Here is a 23,512-nt window from a genome sequence, read left to right on the forward strand (position 1 = left end):
CGCCCTCTTCATTCTTTTGTTCAAAAGAAGAGCCACACCCTGTTGTTTGGAAGTCTGCTGCCCCGAGTAGACGACTGTCCACCCCTCATGGTGGCAGAAGCCAGAACCGGTCCACCGGACCTCCTGAATGCCACAAAGATCCAGGCGGTACCGGTCCAGCTCCCGACAGAGAAGTCGCAGCCTCTCCTCCGCAGTGAACGTTCGAACATTCCACGTGGCCACACAAAGTAGCTTTTCGTTTTCTTAGCTCTTTCGGTAAAGTCACGTTGAAGGGAAACATAACACAAATGGTCGTCATCAGGTGATGACGACCGTTTGTGTTATGTTCGAAACGTCGTGATAATTTTTATTGTTTTATATATATATTATTATTTTATTGTTTCCCTTCAACGTGACTTTACCGAAAGAGCTAAGAATATGAATTACTGCAGTCACGAAAGCTTTAAATCAAAATTTGGCTTTTCGTTGTTTCTGGAGGAGCCCCGAGGGTAGAGATTCAATCTCCTGGCTCTGCCAATTGGGGTTTGGCCAGGAGACGTCATAGACGCCTGTCTCCCCGGGGCCTCCGGCACAAGCTTATTAGTTAAATGTTTTACTCGTGGCTTCGTGGTAAAAATGTTGAAGGTGGAGGGGTTACCAGCCCCTCGCACCCATACAGAGCCCCCATTTAGCCACTGTGGTGGTCACAGATGCCATGAGAGGAAGGGCCAATCGGAATTGGCCCTCCCTCCACAGCACTGTCCACGACAGAGTTTTCCTTCCGGCACCGCGAGGTGGGGGGTTGTTTTGCCGGACAACTGTGTCACTCACACTAACCCACACACACCCCAACTGTGTCACTCACACTAACCACATACACCCCATATCACTCACACTAACCACGCACACCCCCAACTGTGTCACTCACACTAACCCACACACACCCCAACTGTATCACTCACACTAACCACACACACCTCAACCGTGTCATTCACACTAACCACACACACCCCAATTGTGTCACTCACACTAACCACACACACCCCAACGGTGTCACTCACACTAACCACACACACCTCAACCGTGTCACTCACACTAACCACACACACCCCAATTGTGTCACTCACACTAACCACACACACCCCAACTGGGTCACTCACACTAACCACACACACCCCAACTGTGTCACTCACACTAACCACACACACTCCAACTGTGTCACTCACACTCACCACACACACCCCAACTGTCACTCACACTAACCACACACACCCCAACTGTGTCACTCACACTAACCACACACACCCCAACGGTGTCACTCACACTAACCACACACCCCAACTGTGTCACTCACACTAACCCACACACACCCCAACTGTGTTACTCACACTAACCACACACACCCCAACTGTGTCACTCACACTCACCACACACACCCCAACCGTGTCACTCACACTAACCACACACACCCCAACTGTGTCACTCACACTAACCCACACACACCACAACCGTGTCACTCACACTAACCACACACACCCCAACTGTGTCACTCGCACTAACCGCACACACCCCAACTGTGTCACTCACACTCACCACACAGCCCAACTGTGTCACTCACACTAACCATACACACCTCAACTGTGTCACTCACACTAACCCACACACACTCCAACTGTGTCACTCACACTAACCACACAGCCCAACCGTGTCACTCACACTCACCACACACCCCAACTGTGTCACTCACACTAACCATACACACCCCAACTGTGTCACTCACACTAACCCACACACACCCCAACCGTGTCACTCACACTCACCACACACCCCAACTGTGTCACTCACACTAACCACACACACCCCAACTGTGCCACTCACACTCACCACACACACCCCAACTATGTCACTCACACTAACCACACACACCCCAACTATGTCACTCACACTAACCACACACACCCCAACTGTGTCACTCACACTAACCACACACACCCCAATTGTGTCACTCACCAAATACTTTTGGGGCAAGTGTTGCTAGCGAGAACCGAGCACGGCCGCCTTTGAGTCCCGAGTGTTGATGTTTACACACCACATCAAGTACTCATTTGAAGCCGAGTCGACCTAGGGGAAGCCCACGACCATTTGAGATCATCGTCAATGCTCTTGGCCGTGAGCAGGAATCGAACCCGGGTATCCAACGGGTTCGTGTCACTGCCGCTCCCCCACTCACCACACACAACACTTACCACGCACACACACAGACCTCACCTGTCTCACCTTGAACAAAGTGACCGCTCACACCTGACCACACAGACAGACCACACACACCACACACAGACCTCACCTGCCTCACATTGAACAGTGTGACGCTCACCACTGCGCACGAGCACGCTCCGTGCAACAAACACACCTGGGCGCATACTTCACTTGGGTGGGGTAGAAACACGCTCACCTGTGCTCACCTGTGCTCGACAGTGGGGACAGTGACTCCCCCCCCTCCCAACTCACCCCCACACAAACCACATGAGTCTCACCACCTGGAGGTGGGGGAGACGCCCACGTTGTTTCCGGTTCCAAACATAGTAATGTATGGGCGTGGTCCGCTCGACAAGCGACGCGGGTGATTGGTTGGTGCGCGTTGATCGGCGCACGCCCCTTTTCTTGATGGCCTGTTAAAGTTAACCCCCCCCCTCTCTCGGCTACCCTCCCCCCAAACCACCCGCCCTGACCCCTCACTCGCCCTCACCCCTCACATTCCCCACCTCCCTCACCCTCCCTCACCCCTCACAGCCCCCACCTCACCCGCCCCCACCCCTCACAATAGCCCCCACCTTATTATTTTTCAGCCTGCTATGAAATGAATGTCCAAATGATGGGCCACTTTGTTGAGCGGCTTTCATTCGTGATAGCCAGGTCGCTTCGGAAAACAAAAGTGAGTAAATTTCGATTTAAAGCTTTCGTGACTGCAAGGATTCATCTTCTTTGGTTCTTTCGGTAAAGTCACGTAGAATGAGAATAAAATAATAAATTTATAAAATAAAATAACACAACGTCGTGAGAATATTATTGCGTTATTTTATTTGATCAATTTATTATTTTATTCTCATTCTACGTGACTTTACCGAAAGAACCAAAGAGGATGAAAAGTTAGTAACTTCAGTGGGCTTTGCTTGCTCGGATGGGGAATGGTTTAGTTGTACAATAAAACCTTGGATTGCGAGTAACTTGGTCTGCGAGTCGTTTTGCAAGACGAGAAAACGCTTTGTACTGCCGAGCGTCACGTGATCACAACTGATATATGAGTGCTTTGATATACGAGTGCTTTGGATTACAAACACGTTTCCGGAACAAATTATGCTCGCAATCCAATGTTTTACTGTATATTGTTTGCGTTTGGGTGATTTGTTTACCTTTCTTGTGCTTTGCACTACGTACCTGTCAACCCCTACGATTTACCCGTATTCTTGTACTTGGGAATTGAGTTTTCATGTCCATACGGGTTACAGCCGTTTCCATACGGGCAAACATTTTTTTGGTCTTTTTGTGTTTCTCCCCTGTGATGGGACTTTGTAGGATGAACGTTGAGATTTATAAGGGGCACGGGGGTGACCAATAAGGTCTGAATTGGTCTGTAATAAGTAGGCACTGAAAAGGGGTTGACAGGTATACGACTATCGTAACTTTTTTGTGTTTGTTTTAACGTTCTAACCCCCCCTACTAAACGTCTATGAACAAAAAATAGCTTTGTAGCTCATCAGATTCCTCTGGTATAAAAGAAATATGATTTCACTCCCCCTCACCTCTACCCTTGACCTTCCCTGTCCTCAAGGGGCCATTTTGGAATTTAAAATGACCGCCGTTGTGTGGAAGGTTGAGAAGTTGCAGAACTGGTTATTATCTGTGCTTTTTAACAATGACGAAAAGCACACGCGTGCCGGTTTAAAGGGGCAATTGCCTTTACAGTGCTGAAGGATTACCTCCGGGTGAAAGGGGAGTTTAATTTGGAAAGCAAAATAAAATTAAACCCCAACTTGCAGTGTACACCTCGTAGCTTCGGTGGCACTTAAGCTTCTTTTTGTGGCGTGTCGTATATATAACCGCAAAACTACTCCCCATAAAGTGTAAACATTTCTTTCAGAATGTAAATACTGCACCCTTGTGAAAACAAAACGGTCCTGTCAAACTTAGTTTGATTTTTTTAAGTCACTATTTTTTTAACATCTCTAGCTCGATACTGTAGTTCTATATACCATTACAGGCTGGAGTGGTGGTTCAGTGGTTAGCACCCTGCGCAAATAACCCAGCCAATATACAGGTTGCCACCTGTCCCGGTTTGACTTGGACAGTCGGATGACTGGAGTTGATCTGGACAACAAATCTGATGGTACAGTATTGTGTTGAACTTTTTATCACGGATAATATATTGCACAAGCTTTGATGCATATAGGCTGAGTGACAAATGTCTCCGGCTTTGGTCTGTGGAAAATGTGGTGATCGGAGTTCAAATCCCGGATCACTGCTAACATCAGTAAACATGCTAACACGCATCTGAACCACAGGGCCTGGATAACCCCACACTGATCAGCGTGAGGCGGCCAAACAAATTCCACAACCAACAATTCACATGGACGCCTTCATCCAGCAGTGGCTTAACAAAGGGTTGTACATTATTATCATACGATTAACGTGTGTGTTGAAGCTTCCTTGATGTAGAACATTCGATATTAAAGTACTATCAGGTGTGTCCATCATGGTGTTCCTGCCATGTCGCATCTAAAATCTTGCGCCACCTAGCCAGTGAACTGGAGCACGTACACCAAGCCCTCAAGATGAATGGATACTCAGACCGCACAATCCGCAAAGCTGTCTCCCCAAGCATGGGGAGACAACCATCTGAGGACCCAATCAAAACCATCACCTTGCCATACATAACAGGGTTACAAAAATATTTCCAATAATTAAACAAACCCAATATCCAGGTCCGATTCAATACAGTACACAAAATCCGTGATTTGATCCCATCTGTGAACGATGTAATTCCTGACATGCAATACCCTGGTGTCTCCAAATTAACTTGTGTCTGCGGCAGCAGTTACATTGGGGAAACGAAACACATGGCAGATTTGAAACACGGCAAAACCAATACCTCTGCCATGGCTGATCATTGTTGTAACGCAGTGGGCTCACACGATATTGTTTTTTCCGAGACCAAGGTACTCTGCAAACCTTCGGGCTACCATCAAAGATTTGTCCATGAAGCCATCCAGATATATAAACACAGAGACAATTTATACCGAGAAGATGGGTATAAGCTGAGCAATCATTGGAAGGACGTTATTAATCAAGCAAAGTCGTAACTTGCTGTGGTGCTTCCATTCTTCCCTGCCGTTGGGATCTCACTAACATGGCCACCTCTGCTCCCTTGGCCTCAATGTATCGATGGTTCTGGCTGTGTGATGGGCTGTGTGTCTCACTGGCGCGACCACCATTGCGGTGGTTCTCTTGCATTGACACGCTTGCCTTTCACAGCGCAGTTGGCAGCGCCGCAGCTTGTTACACATAGACATGACATTAACCTGCTAATCCCCCTAATCTCTCTGCCTAATCTCTCCCATCAACATAGTGCTAATCTCCCATTAACACTGCTGTTGTGCGCATATGGGGGAGCGATACTCTTATGCGGCGACAGACGCTCATTTCATGCTAATCTCTCTCCCTAATCTCTCTCCCTATTCTCCCCCATTAACACAACTGACGTGCTTGCGTTCGGGGATGGAATTCCTTTCCAGCTCAGACCCTGCCTACTTGCCCTTCGCCACATATATAACGTCTTGTTGTAACAGCTCTCTCGCTGTTTCTTCCTAGTTCAGCAGTTCCACTGCTGGATGATTTTTTCCGCCTGAGGACGACCGCTTGTGTTGCGATCGAAACGTCGTGATATATATTTTTTATTTTACTTTTCTACCTACGTGACTTTACTGAAAGAACCAAAGAGTATAGCTTGCTCTTGTTCTCTACCTTTTAGGATTTCCCCTCCCCTATCGTTCACAAGGCTTCACATTCGCGTGAAATGGCCTGGAACACATATCCGAGTTGTGTATCTTAAGATCTAGAAATGTTCTTTAAAGGAATTTGCATTTGAATGGAAATTGTACAACACGGTCGAGAGAAGCCAATGTGACTTCATCCCCCATCTCCTGTATACAGGTGACCCTGAATCAACAAATGAAATTCCACATTCCCATGGTGTGGGGCGACCTCTCTCTCTTGGGCAACTTCTGTTGACTACTCACAAAGTGGTGCTCATGTTTGTCGACCCAGAGAAAATGATGGGCTAATTTGGCCCCTATGTGTACAGTAGAACCCCTCTTAACGATGGTAATTGGTTCCACGAAATCGGTCGTTAAGCGAGTATAGGAAATACATGTTAAAAGGCTTAATTCATTCTGATAACATCGAAACATATCCCTTTTCGCCCAAAAAAGTACTTTATAATATTTAAACAATGGATATCAATACATAAAGATACTGACAACATTATAAACACATAATATTAAAACAAACATGGTTAAGCAATGCATTCATTCATATTTACTTTACCTACAACAGCCCATCGTTAAAAGGGGAATGGTCGGTAAGCAAACACATTGGGCTCTATGGAGGTCTGTCGTTAAGTGATTTCGACGTGAACAGGGGTGATCATTAAGAGGGGTTCTATTGTATATCAACGGTGGCCAATACACCAAGCACTGTGATACATTTTGGTGCTTCACAGACATATTTATGAAGTCCTCTCCATAGTTTGTGGTTTTGTGTTTACTTTGTTGTCCTTCCCCCGCACCTCCGATTTAGTGCTGTTGGCTATGTACTATGCGAAAGAAGTTCACCATAATGTACATATGTAGAGACAGTGCGTGGACTCGCGACCACGAGTGGTAACTATGGGTGTGGAAACAGTATAGGATTACAAGAGAAACAGTATATACGCCTAGCGACCAAAGGGGGGGGGGGATAACCAGGCCAGGGAACTAAGAGGGGAACGATCTAGAGGCTTCAGGAACCTGCGAGGGAGTTCAATAAGAGGGGCGTGGCCAGGGGCAGAGCCATGGCCACGTTGGAGGATAAAAGGGGGCGAAAAGCAGGGTTCTAGGCTGCCGTGGGGTTCGGAGTCCTGGCTGTCATCACTGTCGTCGCTTCATCGCCGTCATCTCCGTCGTCGCTATATAGTCATTCAGCTATATAGTCAGTCGCTATATAGTCAGTCAGCTATATAGTCAGTCGCTATATAGTCAGTCAGCTATATAGTCAGTCAGCTATATAGTCAGTCGCTATATAGTCAGTCAGCTATATAGTCAGTCGCTATATAGTCAGCTATATAGTCAGTCAGCTATATAGTCAGTCAGCTATATAGTCAGTCAGTTATATAGTCAGTTGCTATATAGTCAGTCGCTATATAGTCAGTCAGCTATATAGTCAGTCGCTATATAGTCAGTCAGCTATATAGTCAGTCAGCTGTATAGGCAGTCGCTATATAGTCAGCTATATAGTCAGTCAGCTATATAGTCAGTCAGTTATATAGTCAGTCGCTATATAGTCAGTCGCTATATAGTCAGTTGCTATATAGTCAGTTGCTATATAGTCAGTCAGCTGTATAGTCAGTCAGCTATATAGTCAGTCAGCTATATAGTCAGTCGCTATATAGTCAGTCAGCTGTATAGTCAGTCGCTATATAGTCAGTCAGCTGTATAGTCAGTCAGCTATATAGTCAGTGAGCTATATAGTCAGTCAGCTATATAGTCAGTCGCTATATAGTCAGTCAGCTATATATTCAGTCGCTATATAGTCAGCTATATAGTCAGTCAGCTATATAGTCAGTCAGCTATATAGTCAGTCAGTTATATAGTCAGTCGCTATATAGTCAGTCGCTATATAGTCAGTCAGCTATATAGTCAGTCGCTATATAGTCAGTCAGCTATATAGTCAGTCAGCTGTATAGGCAGTCGCTATATAGTCAGCTATATAGTCAGTCAGCTATATAGTCAGTCAGCTATATAGTCAGTCAGTTATATAGTCAGTCGCTATATAGTCAGTCGCTATATAGTCAGTTGCTATATAGTCAGTTGCTATATAGTCAGTCAGCTGTATAGTCAGTCAGCTATATAGTCAGTCAGCTATATAGTCAGTCGCTATATAGTCAGTCAGCTGTATAGTCAGTCGCTATATAGACAGTCAGCTGTATAGTCAGTCAGCTATATAGTCAGTCAGCTATATAGTCAGTCGCTATATAGTCAGTCAGCTATATATTCAGTCGCTATATAGTCAGCTATATAGTCAGTCAGCTATATAGTCAGTCAGCTATATAGTCAGTCAGTTATATAGTCAGTCGCTATATAGTCAGTCGCTATATAGTCAGTCAGCTATATAGTCAGTCAGTTATATAGTCAGTCGCTATATAGTCAGTCGCTATATAGTCAGTCAGCTATATAGTCAGTCGCTATATAGTCAGTTGCTATATAGTCAGTTGCTATATAGTCAGTCAGCTGTATAGTCAGTCAGCTATATAGTCAGTCAGCTATATAGTCAGTCGCTATATAGTCAGTCAACTGTATAGTCAGTCGATATATAGTCAGTCAGCTGTATAGTCAGTCAGCTATATAGTCAGTCAGCTATATAGTCAGTCGCTATATAGTCAGTCAGCTGTATAGTCAGTCGCTATATAGTCAGTCAGCTGTATAGTCAGTCGCTATATAGTCAGTCAGCTGTATAGTCAGTCAGCTGTATAGTCAGTCAGCTATATAGTCAGTCGCTATATAGTCAGTCAGCTGTATAGTCAGTCGCTATATAGTCAGTCAGCTGTATAGTCAGTCAGCTGTATAGTCAGTCAGCTATATAGTCAGTAAGCTATATAGTCAGTCAGCTGTATAGTCAGTCAGCTATATAGTCAGTCGCTATATAGTCAGTCAGCTATATAGTCAATCAGCTGTATAGTCAGTCAGCTGTATAGTCAGTCAGCTATATAGTCAGTCAGCTATATAGTCAGTCAGCTGTATAGTCAGTCGTCACTAGTCAGTCAGTTGTATAGTCAACTGTATAGTCAGTCGCTATATAGTCAGTCAGATATATAGTCAGTCGCTATATAGTCTCTACAGTCCGTGTCTCCGAAGTCATTACACATACATACAGATCAACTGATTCATACTAGGGGCACATGTTTTTACATGCCCTGCAAAGAACATTCGTTGAATGCCCACCAACTTTTTTAGTTTTTACCTCAGAACTCAATGGAGTGAAAAACCCAATTTTAACACGACGGCTCTTTGGTGCGGTCATACATGTGTAGTGTAATAACGCGGGCTGCTGACAGGGAAGTGGTACTGGAAGCAGGGGGCAGTACACATGTCAGCAGGAGGAGATCGAAGGGGAAGCCCAGGAAGTGGTCGATCTAGAAGCCTGAGAACCTGCTAGTAGGTTCTAGAAAAGGGGGCGTGGCAAGGGCGGGGTGAGGCCATGCCAGGAGAATAAGAGGGGGCCTGGGGTGGGGGCTCAGGGCTGTTGTTGGAAGTGGATCCCCTTGCTGTGTCGCTGTTGGTCACCTTCGTCGCTGCCATCTCAACCATCTTAGACACCGCTAGCTAGACAGCCTGCCAACTGTTCTAGCTAGGTAGTGCCGTCAAAATAGAAGGATGTGTGACTAGGGTGTAAGCACATCGGACGTGGTTAGTTCCCCAACGTGTATAATAAAAGAGGGTGCCTTAAGAACCCTGTCTCCGACTGAGTCACTACACATTTACCACGTTTCCACGAATCACATAACTCAAGACTGAAGTTGCCGCCCCCAACACCTCTAAACACTATTTTCATGACCCCTGCTTAAAAATAAACAACCAAACCATATAAAAATTTAGATTTACCGTTTCTGGCAATAAAACAGGTGTTAAGATGTTCCAACACAAAATAGGTACTTTTTGCAAGGAATCAAGTCTGCATTAACCACACGTACTTGTGGTGAACATGAAAACAAAAATGCTATGATAATATACGTGGAGTGGTTCACACAAAGGGAGACGAAGGCTTCTTGGAGGCAACAAGTTTATATAACAATTCAGCCCTAAACACCAAGGGGTATCTGCCCTTTACCCGACAACCTCGGGAGCTAGTCCCTCCGGGCTAGCAAACCCTAACACACACTGGGGAGGCTATATCGGACCAGACCCCGACTCGGGTCCAGATCTTGTAGCCAGGGCTCTTCCTCCGGGTAACGACTTGGAGTCTTGATTCATACTACAACAGCAGCCGGACCCGTTCAGGGCTCCGGCTTATATTGTCAGTGGCGGGGCTCACTCCGCCCCTAGCCACGCCCACCTTCTCGAAGCTCCTAGAGGGCTATTCCCTGGACCTGTGATCTCCCAGCCCCCTCTTTGGGGGTCCCCCACAGTCGGTACCTCCAGTTACATGTCCCGCGGGTTTACGGAGAGTGCCATGGCCCCCGGTGAACCCCGCACTGTACCCGGCACTCTCGCCCCCTAACCTCTAGGGGTTGGCACTGCATGCGGAGTGCAGTGCTTTCTATCCCTGACAGGCGATCTCAGCCGGCCCCCGATAGGGCCGGTACTGCATCCACGATGCAGGGCTATCAGTGGTGTGAACGCTGTGTGTCGTGCCTCACACCGACCAGCTTCACATAAGCATGCAGTGACACCCTGCGATGCCACTACATCCGTATTGTCTCTGGTGTAGAGCATGTTTGTTTGCATGTTCACCATTCAGATTTTTTATACTTTGACAAGTTCATGAAGCCTGTCTTTGCCAGGCAAAAGTTTTCAATAAATAAATCTTGACTTAAAGCTTTTGTGACTTCAGGAATTAATCAATAAATATAATTAACCTGATATGATTTCTTTGCAATTTTTATCTATGATCAGACACTAACTACTCCAAACATTTGTATTTTTCAGCAAAAAAAAACACAAAAATTGTTGACGACTTGATTATACTTCTTATATTTTAAAACGTACCCATCAGAAACCACTCAATTTAAAGATTCCGTTGTTTGTTTTATTATAAAGAACACACATCTCAGAATTTAATGCTTAATGAGAAGAAGCTCCTGCAGTATCTATTACCGTTTTAGAATTATTCAGATTTGAACATAAAATGCGAATATTTTCGTTAAATCCCATTTTAATCTAAAACGTCTCAAAAACAATAAAATGTAGAACCAATGGTTCTCGCTTTACATTTATTTGCTGATTAACGCTCCATCAAATGAAAAAAACCCCACAATCTTATATTTTGAATGGTTTCTGAATGACACGCACAAACATGTTTAACGTCACTTAAAATCGAGATTTGGGGGCCTTAAAATAAAAATCTTGGGTTTTCAGATTTGTTCTGTTGTTAGTGTCATAAAAACTACCTATGTCCCAAATTTCAGCTTTCTGCCTTGTCGGGAAGTACCCTACATGTTTTTGAGACATACAGATCAAGGTCTTTATTTATACAAATACTAGCAAAAAAAGGTCCCATAACAAAAAAAACCCTCCAGAGTTGCCTGCCAACTGGGGCAGGAGCTAAAGTTTCCCAGGACGAATTCGCTTCTCAATTTGGTGTGAATTATGTACGTCAAAAACATTCGATGTGGATGGAAATAGTTGATCATCAATTATCTGGCTTCCAGCATTATCCAGCAGTCCCCGGGGCCGATCCGGTAAAAGCGGAAGAAACCGCTCCAAAAGTTGCATCAGTCCTGTGATCGTAAAACACATCATGTTGTTGCAACATGAGGGTAGTACGTACATCACCCCATGCAGAAGTCTTCGAGATGGGAGTGGTAAGCACGGTACAGTAAATGCAGGAACTTTTTAACAGGATAGTTAATTTTGTCTATTTGTATGTTTATTTATGCCAATTTTGTATGGTAAACAAAGCAATTATATATAAGCAACACCTAAAGTCGCCAGATAATCGATGATCTTATGATATACCTCTCAACGCAATCGCGATTGTTGTAGGTGGCGGGAACAGTGACATTTTACATCTGGGGGGCAAGGAAACTGGCCCGAATTAGGTGATAACTTGAATAATTCGGTAAATCAAGGAAACGCGATTTTATATATTTTTTACAAACTCTAGTTTTCATTAACTCATTATGTATATATATATTTTTTATTAATTATACAAATGACTTATTTTGTTGACCATCAACCCAGTGGCAGGAGAAATCAGATCAACTCGAGGCGCACTCGCGTTGCCTGGTATGGTGACGGTGAACAGTCCCCATCAACCTCTCAACATTCGAATCCCCCCCGTCTGAACGCCGATGACTTCACGAAACCTCAGCAAGAGACTCTCAGCGTCTCAGCAGTGCTGCTCAGCGACTCTCTGCCAATGCGTGCACATTTAGGTGACCCTGAATAACATGTTGACTTTCCGAGGCCTTGACAGATGTCTTTTCAGACTGGCTATAACCTGTATGCTCCGGTCGAGTCGCAATACCAACGCAGCCACCTTGTGTGCCACGTGCAGTTGGATGGGCCTGGGACTTGGCTGCAGAGGGAGAAGACCTTTCTGTTCTGTTTTCAAAAAGGCCGTCCGTGAGTTTTTTTTGGCTTTCGCATTAACGGCCATGACTCGGGCACAATGCGATTCCTTCGGGCCGACGTTGGCGCGCCAGTACCGTTTGATGTGGAAGGGTTTGTGAAACTACACGGCGCCGGAGCGTCGGTGGGGGTGGCGGTTGGTGGTGGTGGTGGGGCGCGGGGGACGGCGGTGAAGGCATAGGGATGAGCCATTGCTCGTCACCGAATCGTAGGTCACCTCTATTCTGGAATCACTACAGAAAAGGAGGAAGCTGTGACTCAAAGGCAAAAACTGAAAGTGTGGTACTACGGAGTGGGATTTCTTGTTATCTCCCTCGAGAGCTCTCGAATAATGTGTTTTCGGGTTGCACCTGCGGAACATCGGACTTCGTACCAAAATGTTCCTAAAGAAGCTCCTTGGAATTTGGAGCAAAACGAACGATGTGCGCTAACAATCGGAAAAACGCTTTGGAGAGCTTTAAGTGAGGTGTTTCCCTGTCCATGGTGGAATACTATTGAAGGGCGGTGTTCATCTCTTGGCCAGTGGGGGAAAATGTACGTTGATGTGGTCGATGTCAGTCTCTGTACGATGACAGCAGTCATCCAAGCTCTCAACAAACCAAGATCTTGATAACAAAAATATAATAACATAGAAGTTATCAAAATAATTTACACTGAAAGAAGAGGGAATGAAGTTCGCGGCAAAATCCAAATCAGAAGAGTTAGATGAAGAGATACACTCTTACTCAAGACTTTTGACAGCAACATTAAACTACATAGTATCTGAAAAGTGGGTTATAGACAAGCTGTAGGTGGCATTGTCCACCTCGGATGCGCTTTATGAAATAGTTGTCATAGCGATGGAAACGAATTTCCAAAAACGAAAGTAAATTTCGCAAACAAGGCTGCAAAGTTGGATGCAAGATACACGATTTTGCTAAACAACATTTAAAAAAAACGTTGGATTACAATGAGGACCAAAATTCTGAACTCAAGGGGCAAATGAGAGCAGAGTTGAGTTATTTTCTGTAAAAACTTAATTTGATAATGAAAGTAGCATAGCAAATGGGATTTAATTAAAAAAATGCTTTAATTCATTACGTATTTGTCAGCTGTGAAGCATTAATCAGAAACAAGGGCCCCGAACAAAGGTGGAATGAAAGCTAAAAAAGAGCAGAGAGAAGCACACGGAGAGATACGTACATGTGGAGTTAAACTGAGAGCCATTGCTCAGAGAGCAAACACAAATCGAAGACGTTGCGTTGGCTGTTAAGTGAGTGGCCTCTTTTGGCAACTACCTCAACATTTCACCGGTAAGACTGCAGCTCTACAAATCCTAGGTCTTAGAAGGTTCTCATGCACCATTGACCATGCCTCCTCTATCAGCTACGCTTTAGGCATAAAAGTTCCGATGTTCGGGCTTCTTTGGTTCTCGGCCCTAACTCAGATTTGGAACGCCTCTGCCTGAAGAACTGCGCCTGACCGCTGACAATTCTCCCATTGAGAAATTAAAACAGACTTATTTCCTATATGTTAGATAAACTAGAGATGTGGGTTTTTTGTATATGTATACATGTTACTGTACGGTACTCTGAAGCCCTTTGTTGCTGGATCTGCTGTGCCTTATAAATAAATAATAATACAGACGTGACCGGTGACAGCATGCCGGCCAAAGGAGGGAAAGCACCAAGAGGGGATGATCCACCGGGGAGATGGAGCGATAGGGTCGGATCGTGCGCCGCAAAAGTGAGACGGATTGCAGTGTCACGAGACCGTGAGTGATGGGCAACGAAATAGGGAATGCCTCCATAATATAGCTTTTTTTAGGTTAGATCGTGTAACTATAAATGTGTTGTTAATCCAGCCGCCACCCGACACGGCCAATTAGTAAGGTTTGTAACGTAAATAGAACGTGGCCAATTCGTTCCGAGTGTACTGACAGTAGACCCTACATGCGGTATGAGTGGACTAGTGGCCACGGGAGGTAATGACAGGGGAATCAGCCTACAGTTTGAATGCACTAGTGGCCACAGGAGGTAATGGCAGGGGTATCAGTTGTGAGTCCGAAGAGACTGGCGGCCACGGGAATGATCGAGAAGGCAGCATGGTCAGGTGACGGAAGAGGACAGTAGAGTCTGCCGTTGGAGCGAGCGTCCAGAGTCAGCGAGAAGGTTCGGGAAGGGGGGCGTGGCCTCGGTCAGTATATAAGGGAGATGCGCGGGAGACTCTGGGCTGTTGCAGTGCGGTCTCCGCCTGTGTCAAGTGAACGTGTCTTCAATAAAGCGCCATCTCAAGAGAAATGTGTCAAGTCGTCATTACACAAGTCGTCATTTACAATCTGAGTATGACGTTTCACCAGTAATTACAACTCGCTTCATCAGGCGAGAAGCCAAATGTATCGGGTGGTGGCGAGTTTAATTACACATTTATAGTTACGCGATCTAACCTAAAAAACCCCTATATTATGTATTATATTTGGTCGCGAAAGCCTACGTGTTAAACTAGGGAAGGCCTTCACCCTGCAGCGCTTAAACCATGGCCGCAGACGATGATGACAACGACGATGATCGGGGGGCGAATCGTCAACCTTGTCTCCCCCATTGGATGCCCCTTCATCCCAAGACCTCTCTCCGCTGCCATTCCATCATCGCCGATTTTTGTACGCATCCATTGCCCTCTCTTGGAACGTCGCACCACGGTATACATTCACTTTTTATTTCCTTGGAGTGCCTGCGGTTCGTCTGGGTTTCACATTCCTTCTTTTTTGGTGCACGTGTCTCTTGTCCTGGCTCCTCCTGTCTTGGCTGGAATTACAAAATGCTCTTGAAAAAATATATAAATCTCTCGTCTCTTTCCTCAATGTTATCCCGATTGTGTTATCAGAGTCACGTCGTGACAAGAAGTATCCGTTCAGAGCAGCGCAACCCTGGAATTTATCCCAAATGAATGCAGGAGCAACTTTAACGTGACTGGTTCTTTCCGCCGCACCGTACATTATTATGAGATCATCAACTCACTTCCACTTCAGAACCCAGTTTGAATCACAGCTGGGCAACAACACATCCGGAATCGAACCCAGGTACTCAGCGGTGGCAGCTCAGATGTTGGCTCGATCCTCCCCGAGTCGCCTGCGTTACCTTACAAAGTCCTCGTTTTCAACCGACACGACAGGGTGGACGACATACACACGCACACACACATACACGCTTCCATGTTTGCATATTCTGGAGCGCCTGTCTTGCATGCACTTGGAGGTATCTGCTCTGTTGAAAGGAGACAAGGAGATTTCTAATCATCAAAGTCTTTCCGGAGAGGCAGCATGTGTGTGTGTGTGTGCGAGCGCGCGCGTGTGTCCCATAACACAAGGGTCTCATGTGGTACAAGGTCGCAGCGGCTACGTTTGATGCCCATGAGCGTTTGCATCTGCCACGCTCTATCTGAGCCAGCGTGGTTTGTCTCTTAACGAGCGACAGAAATTTTTGCCTGCAGCCTTGGAACAAGAGCCAGAGTGATTCCGTCTTATGCTTCCTTTTCAACGTCCATATCCTCAATCTGGAACGTGTCTTGAAAATGGCCTTTGGATGACCCAATGGGTATGGGTCTGTGGAAGTGGTGGCGCAATGGTTAGAGCATTGTGGTACAAACCCGAGTTCGATTCCCACTCACAGCCACCAACACCAGTGACGGTTATCTGAACCAGTCCTGGGCCTCCCCAAGGTCGCCTCAGCCTCAAGTGAGTACTTAGTGAGTTGTGTAAACATCGCCACTCGGCAAAGGTGACTGACCGTGGTGCTGGCCACCCACCCTCTCGTGTGTCATGCTGGAAATTCGTGAGTGTTCGCTAACAGCATTTCCCCCAAAACTCCTTTAAGGCTATACAAGGTATTTTTGTCTTTGTGTGCGTCCTCATTCTCTACGATGCATGTTTCATGTCCAGCTTTTATCGTCGCGGTGTTGAAATCCGATTGGAAGTCTACTGTCCGTAGATCCAGAGACCGGTCTTTGAGTCAATACAAAATATATTCTTCGATCACCATCAGATATGATTAGTGGCCATCAATCAGAGACTGGTCTATCACTTTATTATCTTAAGGTCACATTAAGAGGCTGGCCAAAACTTGGCTTGTCATCTATAGTCTACAGACTTTGTCAGGGACCAGACTGTCAGCTTTGTCTATAATTATCTCGAGACCACTTAAAAAAAAAACTGTCTTTAAGTCATTGTCCAAAGACCCCCAATCAGAGACCTATCTGTCATTCTATAATTGCCTAGATGCATCATTGAAGATCAGTCTGTCGGTTTATAATTATCTAGATAACCCATCAGGGACCGGTTTGTCAGTTGATCATTGTCTGGAGATCCCATCAGCAACCAGCCTGTGTCAATCTTTTGTCCATAGATCCCATCAGCTCGCGTGGCCCTCATCATTGTCTATAGTGTCCATCAACAAACGAGTCTCCAAACCCACACGAAATCATCCAACTAATTAGAAGCTTCGGGGAAGGGTGGGGCTGCTGCTGAACCATACCATGCCCCAAAACACTCAGATGAACACACTAACATTACAAATGAAAAATAATAAATTCTTATTAACCATAATAAAATAAAAGTCCAAGGTTGTGTGTGGGGTGGGGGAGGAGGCTATTGAATATTGCACGGTCTCTGCCGTTTGGCATTCGAAGGCGAGGCTATTCGACGCAACGAGTGCCGACGGTCTCCGTGTCGTTCGCGACTCCCCTCGTTCCACCCCACTGCTCCAAAGGGCGTCCCCGCAACTCCGGCAGTACGCGCGAACCTCGCGCACGAAGCACGCGCTTTCAACTTTTCGCATCTGCTTTTTTTTTCTCTTTCTGGTGGGCAGTGGCGCTCGTTGGTGGTGTTTGGAGTTTGGCTCCAATTGGTAAAAGTAAAAAAACACAACACACAAAGGCCGAACTCGTTTCACTCAACACAGTCGACTGGCACAACATCGCGGGGAGGTCGCGACTCTCTCGCGCGGCAACTCCATGTCAGGGTCAGGACTCGAACCACGCCGCGACGAGCCGAACAGCTAACTCGTGTCCTGGGGGGCGGGGGGCGGAGGCCTCTTTGGGAAAAAAAAACGATGGGACGGTCGACTGTTGCGGCCGTGGTGGTCGGGACGGTTCTGACCGTGGTGGCCTTGCTTTCAGCCTCGCTGGGTGGTCCATGCAAAGGCCTCTATCATCAGCAGGAGCATCAGAAGGAGCAGCAGCAAGAGATTGCACGTGGAGCTGTGGAGGACAGAGCCGATGAATCGCTTGCTACTCACAAAGATCTCCTCCAGGTGATATTGAGGAGGCTCCGAAGAGGAGGCGGAGGAGGAGAATCAGGGGGTGAAGAAGCGAAAAAGCAGTGGGCTGGTTCAGGGTCTCCCAGCTCATCCTCGGCCGGTCTACACACGTCAGGTGAGATGGTGAAGTACCGTTTATTGCTGGTGCTGGTAGTCATGGTGGATGTCTGGTGGTGGTGTTGCGGTTTGTGCTATGCTACGAACCTGGCCACCGGAGTTCGATTCTTGCTTGTGGCCACTAACACCAGTGATGATTGTCGGAAGCGGTCCTAAGCCTCTCCTAGGTCGACTCAGCCTCAAACGAATACCTGGTGCGGTGTGTAAACATCGCCACTAGGGAGACAAAGGCGGCCGAGTGTGGTGCTGGCCACCCACCCCCTCGTGTTCCTGTGCCGGCATTCATAGGTGGTCGCTTTCAGCACTTGCCCCAACAGTCTGTTCAGGTTATAAGGGAGATCTTTGTCTTTGGTATAGTGATAGGATTAATATATCGGTGCCCATGGTTGTGATGATGATGGTGGTGGTGATGTTGTCAGTGCGATAGTAGTGACGTGGTTTTTGTGATGGTGTTCGCGTAGTGGGGCGACGATGGTGTCAGTGTGACAGTGATGGTGTCAGTGTGACAGTGATGGTGTCAGTGTGACAGTGATGGTATCAGTGTGACAGTGATGGTGTTAGTGTGACAGTGATGGTGTCAGTGTGACAGTGATGGTGTTAAGTATGACAGTGATTGAGAGGCATTCCATTAAAAATCGATTCCGACGCTCACTATACACGCATCAAACCGTGCGTGTGAACATCGATTAGTCACCCGTTTATGCAAATTATAAGTAAACTAGCCTCCAAGGACGGGTGTATTGCAGTAAATCTGAAACTTGCAAGCGAAAATCAGACCGCGACGTGATATTCATTGCATCAATTCGTGTGCAATTTGTAGGGGCACGGTGACACAGACCTATTTCATTTAAAGGTTATAATCCCTTGTTCATCGTGGCGTCCTTTTTACTTTGATGTCTCAACAGCGTTACGGAGATCGCGTGACGTGAGGGTTCTGCCTTTGTAGTGAGGGTTGTAAGCTGACGCCGAGGAAGGGGGGAGGAGGCACCTCGGCCCCCCATATGGAGTGACGTCAGCCGCTAATTATTATTAATGGGGGGGGGGTGTTAATTTGGAAGACGTCACCTCTTCATGATTATTAATGATGAGGGTTGTTCGATGTGGAGTGACGTCATCCACTCATGATTATTAATGAGGGGGGGGGGTCCATGTGGAGGACGTCACCTGTTCATGATTAGTAATGAGGGGAGCTGGCCGACGTGGAGTGACGTCACGCGCGAGACACACATATTCTTGGCTCATTATAGTAGTAAATACAGAGGATTAAGAGAACATGTGCAGGTGAGTGGCGTCATCCCAAACTCTGAAGACAAGTGAGCGGAGGCTTGAGCAGAACAAATACGGTCACCGAATCGCGCGGCGCTTTCAGATGCGCTTCTGCGGCCGTCTGGAATGCTCTTCCGTCGATAATAGGAAGCCACTGGCAGCTATGCACTTTTAAATCATCTAGATTGAAAACTAGTTTCTTTATAATTGCTTTTTTGTGTTTAGTTTGTTGTCCTTCCCCCGCAACTCCGATTAGTATGGTTGGCTATGTACGCCGTGAAAGATGTTCAATGTAATAAATACAAACATGGCTGAAGACGGTGAAGGAATTTACAACAGAAAAGTGACAGACCACTCAAATCATCCACTTATTAATATCGGCCTTCTGGCCTCATCAACAGGGTGTGCGTGACCTATTTTTTCTAATTCCACCTGTGTCGATGCACAGTTATTTAATTCGCGAAAGCGTGCAGCATGTTGTTTAATAAATGTACACTCGTGTATTTTATTTACCCAGGAAAGCCTCAAATCAGTCTTTTATTTCAGGAGGGTCCCCAGCTACATTGGGACGGTTGGCCAATTCTGATTGAGTGGCATAGTGCGAGGAGACAGGAAAGCCAGGAGTAAATCCCACCTCTCACTAGTGCTGTTTGTTGATGACTGCTTGGCGTTTTGGTCTCTGGTGCTCTACTTGGGGAGCCAGAATAACAAAGCCTCATGCAGCAGGAGAACACGCTTCTGGTTGCGTTCGCAGCTGCGCACGTCTCAGTGTTCCGAGAATATTTCTGGTATCAGCAGTCACGAGATCGGCCTCTGTGGAGGAGAAGGCTCGTGAAGGACACTACTGGAGAGTTGGAGGCAGTCACCCTCCAACAAAAGCGGAGGGCAGAGGAGGAGCGACGCTCGCAACAACGAGCGGAGCGCCGGACAGCTAAAACGCAGCAAGTTGGCACTCAGAAGTGAGCACAGGTGGTGGATCTGCTGGCCATCTCAGTCAGTCAACCCATGGGTCTGTCCCGTGACCTCCTGACAGCAGCGAGCCTTCGACAGTTCACGTGATGGCCACAAGGTGCATCTAGCCTGGCACAATCGCTGTGATGACGTCACTGCCACTTAGTGGCGAATGGCGGTTGCTGTTCTTGTTGTTGAGACTACTTCTAGGACGCGTCGGCGCCCCTGGTAAGCATGAAACGTTGGGCCAACCTTGGTCTTAACGATTCCACATTCTGACGTTTCCCCCAACATTGCACGTTTGCCGATGCAATGGTTATAGCGGCACTGCTCCTACAGACCCGGCAGCGTTTGGTTCAATTCCTTGACCGTGGCCAACACCAGTTGGAACAGACCCTCGCAAAAAAGTGAGATGTTCCATCGTCAAAGGATTTTCCTGATAACACGTAAATAAATATAACCGGGCCATTTCTGGGCCTCCCCCTGAGGTCGTCAAGACAGCCCTACATTAGTGCCCGATGCAGAGGTGTATAAAACGACAACAATGAGAAGAGAAACAAAGGCTGCTGGGTAGTAGTGGTGGGCACACCACCGCAATGTGTGCACGCACCGTGTTGGTCTTAATAGGTGCTCGCTAACCGCACTTTACTCAACAGCCGGTGTGAGGCTAAGTGGGGGATCTTTGCCTTTGTCTTCGAGAATTCTCCATGCCAGCGTCGTCTCTCTCTCGCCAGGAGGAGGGGGCAGCGATGATGATGCCGAGATTACGCGACCCCAGAAGCGACTAAGGGATGGGGTCAAGATCCGTGGGCAGTGCCACCACAGGGTGGCAGAGACGGCGCCGGAGGTTCGGAGCAACGTGGACCACCCCAGGTAACAGCGCTCAACCGACACCAAGATTCGCTATTTAAGACCGAAGCAGGAGGATTTCTCCGCAACTCTGACTGTCACCTGATGATGCTAGTTGTAAATACCGGCCTCAAAGTCACGGTACTCGAATTGTAAATGTTGTGGTTTTACTCTCCAACACAACCAGTGTGCTGTACTAGGAACGAATTGCCGCGTTTTGTTTGCGTGACAAACACCTTATTAATTAGCCGTGTCGGGTGGCGGCGGGTTTAACGACACATTTACAGTCACTCGATCTAAATAAAAAACTTTTATTATCGACACCAAGATTCGTACCGCAATTGATGTTTTTCAGGCGGGTAAGTTTGCAGCGCGAGCAAAAAAATGCCAGCGTTTGTGTGTCAAACACCCTCCGCCACCCGACACGGCCACGCCACGCGAGCAGACGTGGAGGTTTCACTCCCGCTTGGACAACACCGTGGTCGGTGGTGATGTTGTAGAAGAGCGATCCACGCGACATTTAACAAATGGGTACGAACGTTCCGCGGGTAGTTCCGAATCAGAATAATTATTTATACTGGAGGAATACGATGAGCTATTAAGATATTTTTCACGGATGTCCAGTAAGGTCACGGGGTCAGAACGTTACAACACCAAACAATACAAAAACATGACAGCGGTGCCTAGTATAGGGAAGGGAAGCAAATAACATCAAATAAAACCAAAATTATTTTTTCATGTGTGTGCAGTATATATCTTACCAGGTAAAACCCACTGAACTATAAGCTTCTTTATCAGAAGCGACTTGGTCACATGTGATAGCTCAGCGAAATGGCTTATCACGTGAAAATGTATAGCAGTCAGCATAATCATCACCATCATCGGGCGGTTGCCAGAATTGTGAAATCTTCTCCAGTCTTAGGCCGGAAATAGTTGGTGTGATTACCATAAACGTGCCCCCCTACCTTACATGAGTCTGGGTTGCAGAGATAAAAAAAAAACTTGGTTATGTCAGGTGGAAGAGGCTGTACAACACACATTGGCATTTTACTCATGACCTGACCCAAAAATCTATTCTGGACCTTGATATTGGTTGTGAAAGTTTGACATGAAGATTTCACCACGACTATCATCAACCCTTTATACTCCTCAGCCCCGTAGCCTTGAAGGGGAAGTTGGGGGGGGGGCGCTGAAGGGGGCTAACACCCCCACTTCTGCTGAAAGCTCAGCGCCACCCCCATTTAAAGTCTCATAGTCAAGAAAAAAATGTTGGTACAATGTTTCACAGAATTTATCTTCAGCCTTAATTTCACTCGTGGGTTGGGTGAGAGCAAGAGCAGAATTCACGACAGACAAAAGAAATTACCTGAGTAGTGGGCGGAGCTACTAGGGTAGTAAGTGGGGCTACCTGAATAGTGGGTGTGGATACCTAAAGAGTGGGTGTGGCTACCTGAAGAGTGGGTGGGGCCACCTGAATAGTGGGTGGGGATAATTGTATAGTGAGTGAAGCCACTTGAGTCGTGTATATCTCAATTATGATCGCATCTTCTGTCTCATATCTCATGCATCGCTTTCCTGCGGAACCACATCAATCCCTTGAAACGATGTCTCTTCTTCTCCAGCTCAACATCTGTAGTGGAGGAGGAGGTGGAGGAGGTGGTGGTGAAGGAGGAGCAGGAGGGTGTGCACGAAGGCCAGGATGCCGGCACCACCGACCAAGGCTGCGGCGCCAAGCCGCTGCACCTCCCGAAGTCCTTCGTCACCGACATCTTCAGCTTCCTAGCGTCGACGTCACGCCCCGGCAACACATGCGGTCACCCCGGCAGCTGCGGTGCCGCCGACCGGCCCCTGGCGCTGCCGCGGCCGCCATGCGCCAAACACGACTTGTGGAGTGACGGCGCGATGGAGGCCAGCCTGCGCACCCGGGAGGCTTTTGCGTTCGCGGTGCCCAGCGCCATTATCGCTGCGGCGCCATCGCCGGACGACGAGGAGGAGGTGGAACAGGAGACTGCGTCGCCGACGGCAGTGCCGAGATGCGGAGGGGAGAGCTCGGCTAATTGCTCTCGAGCGAACGCAAGGAGACGGAGGGATGGACATGACGATGAGGAGGAGGCGGCGGAGGAAGAGGAGGAGAAGGTGATGCTTGCTAAATTACGCCGTGCCGTGGAGCAGTGGGCAACAGAACGGAGCGAAGGGAGGACGGGTGCCGCGGTTGAGAGTGATGGTTCGAGCGTTTCCCGCGATGACGGTGGACGTGGAAGACAAACGGTTGCAGGAGGACGAGGTTCTAGAGGAGGTGACGGAGGCAGAGAATGCAGAGGAAGAGGAAGTAGAGGAGCAGGAGGAGCGCGCAGAAGCCACGACCCCTTGTGGGAGGTCGTGCAGAGCCTGCGCGAGAGGCGCGGGGCCCCGCCGGGCGTGGAGTGGCCGTCCGGCCTCGAGGGGCTCATGGACCGCACG

The 23,512-nt window shown here is 47.3% G+C and overlaps 1 protein-coding gene across 5 annotated transcripts in view; it reads right to left on the reverse strand.

The window, feature by feature from the left end:
* LOC116942181 (uncharacterized) overlaps positions 1-23,512 on the reverse strand; it is a 102,925-nt gene that overhangs the window by 71,179 nt on the left and 8,234 nt on the right. Inside the window, exon 3 of one of the 5 annotated variants that reach the window (XM_032953826.2) lies at positions 17,849-17,971. The exons of 3 other annotated variants lie outside the window; for them this stretch is intronic. Coding sequence is in view for 1 of the 2 variants with exons in the window: in XM_076065337.1 (XP_075921452.1) it covers positions 17,849-18,027 (179 nt within the window). In the remaining variant the exon portion in view is untranslated. Of the gene's footprint in view, positions 1-17,848; positions 22,813-23,512 lie in introns of those variants that run through there. One more of the 5 variants, XM_076065337.1, reaches the window with a different exon arrangement.

This window comes from Petromyzon marinus, chromosome 1, assembly GCF_048934315.1.
Source record: "Petromyzon marinus isolate PM22_M1 ecotype Great Lakes invasive population chromosome 1, UKy_Petmar_22M1.pri1.0, whole genome shotgun sequence".
NCBI lineage: Eukaryota > Metazoa > Chordata > Hyperoartia > Petromyzontiformes > Petromyzontidae > Petromyzon > Petromyzon marinus.